We start from the raw sequence: 7,775 nt of genomic DNA, 5'->3' as shown, positions 1-7,775 counted from the left end.
CGGGGTCCTGGGATCAAGCCCCTTAGCCAGCTCCCTACTCAGCGGGAAGCCTGCTTCTCCCTCTACCTGCCGTTCCCCCTGCTTGTGCTCTCTCTCTGTCAAACAAATAAAGAATGTTTCTTGTTTTCTCTCTTTTTTCCTTTGCTCATTTGTTCTGTTTCTCAAATTCCACACATGAATGAAATCATAGGGAATTTTCTTTCTCTGACTTATTTCACTTAGCATAACAGTCTCTAGTCCCATTCACGTTGTTGCAAATGGCAAGATTTCATTCTTTTTGATGGCTGAGTAATATTCCTCTCTCTGTGTGTGTACATGTATACGTGTGTGTGTGTGTATCTCACATCTTCTTATTAATTCATCAGCCAATGGATACGTGGGCTGCTTTCATTTCCTTATGATTTTAATGTAAGCTCTACACCCAATGTGGGGCTCAAACCCACAGCCCCAAGATCAAGAGTCGCACACTCCACTGACTGAGCTGGCCAGGCGCCCCTCCTTATGATTTTCATAATAACATTTTCTTTTCTCTAGCTGACTTTATTGTAAGAATACAGTATATAATACATATACAAAATGTGTGTTAATCAACTGTTTATGTTATCAGTAAGTTTCTGGTCAACAGTGGGCTATTAAATTTGGGGGGTGGGGAGTCAAATGTTACACAATTTTCAGTTATGCAGGGGGGCGGTCAGCACCCCTACCCTCCATGTTGTTCAAGAGTTAACTGTCTATGGGTAGGTGTAGGAGGTTTTACAATTAAGTCGCAGATTTAACAGAGGGATCGCTAAGGAGAAGGAAAGAAGGCAAGAGAATTTTTCACGATGTGAGCATATGAGAAGATATTCTAGAATTATCTGTGCAATTTAGAATTAGTTTTATTTTTAAAAAATATTTTATTTATTTATTTGACAGAGAGAGAGAGATAGCAAGAGAGAGAGACAGCATGAGCAGGGGGGAGAAGGAGAATCAGACTCCCCACCCAGCAGGGAGCCCGATGTGGGACTCAATCCCAGGACCCCAGGATCATGACCTGAGCCGAAGGCAGATGCTTAACCGACTGAGCCACCTGGGCACCCCTGGAATTAGTTTTAAAAACAGAATGATGGCAAATTTGGTTGTTCCATTCAGTCTACTGAGTCTGTCACCGCCGACTTTGGGCTGGAGAAGTGTACAGAGTACTGAGAAATGGAGACACTGGTGCTGACAAGACATAGAACAGAGAGGACACAGCTTGGTCTAGGGGGTTGCAGAGGCCCCCCAAGGAGGCAACATGTTGGAACTAAGGCCTGAAAGATGCCTTATCCGAGGGAGGTGAGTTCTGAGCAGGGGCCACAGCATGTGCAAAGGCCCTGAGGCTAGAGTGAGTGTGGTGTGTTGGAGCAACCAGAGGAGGCTGGTTGGTGGGGCTGGCATGCAGTAGGGGCAGGAAGAGCGAAGGCAGATGAGGGGCGAGGGGTGGCAGGGACCAGACCACACACCACCTGTGGATGGTGGAGATAGGTTGGGATTTTATTCTAGGTGCAGTGGGAGCTGCAGGAGGGATTAAGCAAGGAAAGGACACCATCTGATTTAAATGTATAAAAGACTTGTAATAGGCTAGAGTTTCTTCCCCAAATTGATGTTTACTCGGAACCTCAAAATGCGACCTTATTTGGATATAGGGGTTTTGCCGATATAATTAGCTAAGATGAAATCATACTGGACTAGGGTGGGTCCTAAATCCAACGACTGGAGTCCTCATAAGAAGGCCATGTGAACACGCACACAGGGAAGAAGGCCATGGGGAGATGGAGGCAGAGATTGGGGTGATGCAGCCACAAGCCAAGGAACCCCAAGGGTTACCAACAGCCACCAAAATCCGGGAGAGAGGCAAGGAACTGATTCTCCCTCAGGGCCTCCAGAAGGAGCGAATGTTGCCAACACCTTGGTTTTGGACTTCTAGCCTCCAGAACTGGACAGCGTGAACTTTTGTTGTCCTAAGCGACCAAGTTGATGGTTTTTGTTATAACAGTCACAGAAAACTAACACAGAAACCCATGGCGTAGAGGGGGAGCACTCTCAGGGCCGGGGCAGAGGGGGCAGGAGGACCACCAGGGAGGTGGCTGGGGCAGCATCCAGGTGGCAGACACCAGGGCCTGGGTGGGGACAAGTGGGCAGACCCATACATCATGAGTCCTGGAAGCAGAATCAGTGGGACCTGTTCCGAGCATATACTTAGCTCCAGGCCTCGTGAATAGTGAGTGCTCAGCCCACAGAGGCCAAAGTCAACACGCTTGGCTTGCCCGCCACTAGCCTGGGCAGGTGGACGAGGGAAGCCACCACTCGTGCACACCCCCAGGTGCCCTACCTGCCGGCATCTTGCGAGATGGTCACCGACACGTCCAAGCCCAGCGTAGTGACCCTTTTACAGACAGCGTCCATGTCGATGATGGAGTCAATGCTTTCCGGGCCGTCCTCCACGCAGCACTGGGAGCCGGGGCAGAAGCGACAGTTGTCCAGCCCCTTGTAGCCCTTGTTATGCCCGCACTTCTCCAGCGTGACTGTGGTCGCCATGCCCGACACCCCCACATGCACCACGAGCTGCAGACAGACGTGCAGGGCTTCAACAGGTTTGCCCATGAGACTGCGGGTTCCTCCCCACCCACCTACCCAGGCCAAGGAGAGGACAGCATCCTCCCCGGTGCTCTGCCCGGGGTCACATCGTTTCTGGCCCTTGCTGCGGGAATAGACCATCCAGTCACCCCACAGAAAGGTCTGCCCAGGAAACATGCCAGGATGTGCAAAATGCTAGGAGGTCCATTGCAGCTGCATTTATGCAAGCAAATTCCAGAAACCACCTCATTAGCCATTAGCAGGGGATTGGCTAAATAAATCGGGAGCTACTACACAGCTGTTAACATGCTAAAAGCAGTTCTTTTTTTTTTAAGATTTTATTTATTTATTTGAAACAGAGAGGGGGAGAGAGAGAGAGAGGGAGAGAGTGAGAGCATGAGTGGGGGGGAGGGGCAGAGGGAGAGGGAGAAACAGACTTCCGCTGAGCAGGGAGCCTGATGTGGGACTCGATCCCAGGACCCTGGAGTCACGACCTGAGCTGAAGGCAGACGCCTAATCGACTGAGTCTCCCAGGCACCCCCCCCCAAAAGCAGTTCTATAAGGGAGGATCTTCAAAACATATTGCCAAATACAAAAGACAAGGTATAACCTCCATGAATCTAACCTATGATCAAAGAGGCAATAATCTGTCAGTGATCACTTCAGTGTTTTTTCTAAAAATGAGGAAAAAAAAAAAAAACATGAAAACACCGGCAGGCTCAATAATAGAACAGTTACATTCATTACTAAAAATTGCCCAGCTGTTAAAACAACGTAAGAGAGATAAGTTATCGAACACTACATCTGAAACTAATGAAGTACTGCAAGTTGGCTAATTGAATTTAAATTTTTAAAAATGAAAAAAAAATAACGTAAGGGAGAATTTTTAATGACTTAGGTAATAAAATTCTCATGATAAAATATTTACAAAAGGCAGGGCACTGCACTGAATACAGTTGAATTTCAACCATTAATTATTTGTGTATATGCTTACACACAGAAAGGGCATTGCAAATGTAAATATTTATATATGTAAACATTTAAAATATGGGCTGAGGAGCATGCTGTCCCATACAAAACGGGGGTGGGGGGGAGCAGGGGGTGCACATGGCTAGTGATCACTTAAAATGTGGCTGGTATGAATTGAGATGTGTAGTCAGTGAGGAACACACATCAGATTTTGGAGGCTGGGCACTCAAAAAAAAAAGAATGTAAAATGTCTCATTAATACCTTTTTTAAGGTTGATTATATGTCGAGATGATAATATTTTATTTTTTTAAGATTTTATTTATTTATTTGAGAGAGAGAGTGAGCAGGAGAGAAAGAGAGAGAGAGAGCACACACAAGTGGGGGAAAGGGTAGAGGGAGAGGGAGAAGCAGGCTCCCCACTGAGGTGGGGCTCGATCCCAGGACCCAGGGATCATGACCTGAGCTGAAGGCAGACGCTTAACCGACTGAGGCACCCAGGATATTTTAGATACACAGGATCACATTGAAAATATTATTAAAATTTATTTCACCCAGGAGCACCTGGTCGTGATCCTGGAGTCCCTGGATCGAGTCCCGCATTGGGCTCCCTGCTCAGCAGGGAGTCTGCTTCTCCCTCTCCCACTCCTCCCTCTTGTGCTCTCTCTCTCTCTCACTCTCTCTCTCAAATAAATAAATAAAATCTTTAAAAAAATAAAAAAAAATAAAAATGTGCCTGGTGGAAAATGTAAAGGGTCCTACGAAATGGCATGATAAGGTCTAGAGGGCCACACTGCTGGAAAATCAAACTCTTTGGAGGTACAAAGTTCATTCATTCACTAACTGGATGCCCCACATCTGGTACTGTGTTATCTGGCGCTCCAAAAACTGAATATTGGGGAATGTGAAAACAAAGCAGCAGCTGTAGTATAATGAGCTGAATGGTGATATTCCCCTCATACCAAAAAAAAAAAAAAAAAAAAACCCAAAAAACAAAAAACAAAACAACAACAACAAAAAAAACAGCCCCAAAAAACAAAAAACAAACAAACAAAACCACCCCTGTCCACTGCCTGGAAACCGTGACTGAGATCTTATTTGGAAAAAGGGTCTTTTACAGATGTGATTAAGTAAAGGATCGCGTGATGCGATCCCCCTGCACTCTCTGGGTGGGCCCCAAATCCACTGACGCGTGTCCTTCAGAGACACATGAAGGAAAGACAGAGACAGGTGGAGAAGTCCATGTGACCACAGACACCGGAGTGACCCGGCCACCAGCCAAGGAACGCGTGGAGCCTGCAGGAGCTGGAGGAGACCAGCAATGCCCCGCGCCCTGGCGGGAGGGGGTGCCGCTCTGACGCCCGGATTGCGGACTACCGGCCTCCGGGAATATGAGAATGCATTTCTGCAATTCCGCAGTAGCCACGCGGATTGCTTCAACCGCACGCGTGTGCGCACACGCGCGTCCGTGCACACGCGGGTATGCGGATACATGCGTGAGTGATAGCCATAATCGTGGTGCCAGGTAACTAAGCAGGGGTGATTCTCTATGGCGTAGAAATTTTGAAAAACATGTTCATGCTTTAAGGTATTTTTGTTAAAGGCCCGACGGCACGCACAAAGCAGAAGAAAATGCCCTCTGACAGAGCCTTCAGTCACGTCTCACTAACCTTCTAGGTCCCCCTCTACAACGGCAAAAATTCCACTTGAGACTAGACAGAAGGGCTCACGAGGAAGGAAGTTTCCACGGGTTGGCCCTGGGAAATCCACAAGAGCGGGGTAGCGTGGGAAGCTGGGTGGGGCCCCCACAGGTGACCAGTACCTCACCCATCAGAGACGCCAACCCCCGAGAACTTCCCAGGCAGCTTTCACTCCTGACCCCCTGGAGCTCTCTAAGCCCATTGTTTTGGCAGGGCCACACGGATCATCTGGTGGGACAGTGTGGCTCCAGCTTGTCTGGCCTCCATTCCACCATATCTGGCAATAGCCTGTTCCCTCCCATTCTCATTTTCCCTTTGTGGAACCCCCAAATCCCCCTTCCCCTTCCAGGAAGTTTGGAGAGAGGTGATGCCACTCCCTGGCCACCAAAGTAGGCATGTGACCCAGGCCTCACAAATCAGAGCATGTCTTCCTTCCTCCAATCCCCAGCCATAGTGCTTGGCTCAGGGACTGGCATGGGACCCAAGTGCACCAGTGAGAATCAGCCATGGACTCTGGGAAATTATCAAAAGGAAAGTTGTTCTGCTGAGGGGCTGAGTTGGGAGGGTATCAGTCAGCAGTCATCTATTTTTGCCAAAGCAAAAGCAAAGTGCAGAGCAAAGCTGAATGGCCAAGAGGGAACGCTGATAGCACTGGGGGAGTGCCTGGATCAAGCTATACCTGAAGCGTACAAACGTTTGTGCTTAAGCTGAGTTAAGGTGTGTTCTGATGGTCACATATAACTAAACATGTCACAACTGATACTGACTGTCCAGTGAGACAGAGCCAGCTTCTGGGAGGTCCCAGATGTTTGCTCTCCTGCCTCACACCCACGGGTAACCCAGGAAAGTGTGGCCCTTTGGGGGACAAGGCCATGGCACTGGCTGAAGCAGGACAAAGCCAAACAAATCATCCGTGTGGAGTGCCCACCTGCAGGTCCTGATGAGGGAGCACCTGCCTTCGCCCCACTCACCTGTGGGCTGTGCTTCTCCCACAGGGCAGGGATGAGCCTCTGGACCGTCTGGTACTCGACCGGAATCTCATACACATGCAGGTCCACGCTGTCACCAAGGCCGAGCTTCTCCAGCTCCTGGAAGGGAGAGGAGACAGAGTGTTGTGGCATTAGGCAAGGCCTGCAGGGTGAATGTGCTCCCAGTGGATATACTGACCCATCCTCAGAAACCAGGTGGGGCTCCTGACTCAGTGTGCAGAGTGGAAGGTGCATGTGCTGGTCTACCCCAAAGCTCCTCCCTCATCCCCCTTCCCCTCCACCCATCTCAAACTCTCTCTGTATCTCCATGGGCAGCAGCATAATGCCTCGGCCTTTGGAGCTAAGCAGCCCAGTTTGAACGCTGTGTGACCTTGGGCAAGTTAGTTATGCTCTCTGAGCCTCAGCTTCCTCATCCATAAAATCAGGATAAAAAAGGACTTAATTCACAAGGTAGCTATAAGAATTAAATGAGGGATGCCTGGGTGGCTCAGCTGGTTAAGCATCTGCCTTGGGCTCAGGTCATGATCCCAGGGTCCTGGGATGGAGCCCCACATTGGGCTCCCTGGCTACTCCCTCTCCTGCTCCCCCCACTTGTGCTCTCTCTCTCTTTCTGTCAAATAAATAAATAAAATCTTTTAAAAAGAAAAGAATTAAATGAACACGTTCACACAAAGAGGTTCAAGCCATGCTTGGTACATAATAAGTGCTCAAATAATGTTGGCTACCATTACTATTGTTTTTCTGTTGTTACTACACTTTCCCCTTCATTACATCTGTTAAGAACTATTTATAGGGCGCCTGGGTGGCTCAGTTGGTTAAGCGACTGCCTTCGGCTCAGGTCATGATCCCGGAGTCCCTGGATCGAGTCCCGCATCAGGCTCCCTGCTCGGCAGGGAGTCTGCTTCTCCCTCTGACCCTCCCCCCTCTCATGTGCTCTCTCTCTCATTCTCTCTCTCTCAAATAAATAAATAAAAAATCTTAAAAAAAAAAAAAAAGAACTATTTATAGATTTGGTGCCTGCTACATAGCAGGGTCTCAATATATGTTTACAGATGGACCCAACTCCTTAGGGACCCCCTAACCACCTTGAGCATGAGGTGGCTTAGAAACATCATGAATTGGGGGCGCCTGGGTGGCTCAGTCGTTAAGCATCTGCCTTCGGCTCAGGTCATGATCCCAGGGTCCTGGGATCGAGCCCCGCATCGGGCTCCCTGCTCCGCGGGAAGCCTGCTTCTCCCTCTCCCACTCCCCCTGCTTGGGTTCCCTCTCTCATTGTGTCTCTCTCTGTCAAATAAATAAATAAAATCTTAAAAAAAAAAAAAGAAATATCATGAATTGTGCACAAAATTGGTCTATGGATAACTCCCTGCATGTGCCCTTTTCTGGGGGAAATATCGATGCTTTCTTTCCTTGGATTCTCAGTGTGGTCCACCAAGTGTCCACCTCTGCACTCCCTGCAGGTAGAGCCCAGGACCAGGTCACCTTCCCCAGATGGCCCAAGGCACAGTAGGAACACAGTGATCC

General features: G+C 48.7%; 1 protein-coding gene across 6 annotated transcripts in view; it reads right to left on the bottom strand.

Annotated features, from left to right (window-relative positions):
* PGPEP1 (pyroglutamyl-peptidase I) overlaps positions 1-7,775 on the bottom strand; it is a 29,730-nt gene that overhangs the window by 4,177 nt on the left and 17,778 nt on the right. For 5 of the 6 annotated variants that reach the window (XM_006746399.3, XM_081815530.1, XM_031017142.2 and 2 more), the window contains 2 exons: positions 6,234-6,350; positions 2,351-2,583 (listed from right to left, as the gene is read on the bottom strand). In XM_006746399.3, the coding sequence (XP_006746462.1) occupies positions 2,351-2,583; positions 6,234-6,350 (350 nt within the window). Of the gene's footprint in view, positions 1-2,350; positions 2,584-6,190; positions 6,351-7,775 lie in introns of all 6 variants that reach the window. The other variant, XM_031017144.2, reaches the window with a different exon arrangement.

This window comes from Leptonychotes weddellii, chromosome 1, assembly GCF_054177405.1.
Source record: "Leptonychotes weddellii isolate Sample4059 chromosome 1, ASM5417740v2, whole genome shotgun sequence".
NCBI lineage: Eukaryota > Metazoa > Chordata > Mammalia > Carnivora > Phocidae > Leptonychotes > Leptonychotes weddellii.
The sequence above is the reverse complement of the archived record's forward strand: the minus strand, read 5'-3'. Positions and strand labels throughout refer to the sequence as shown.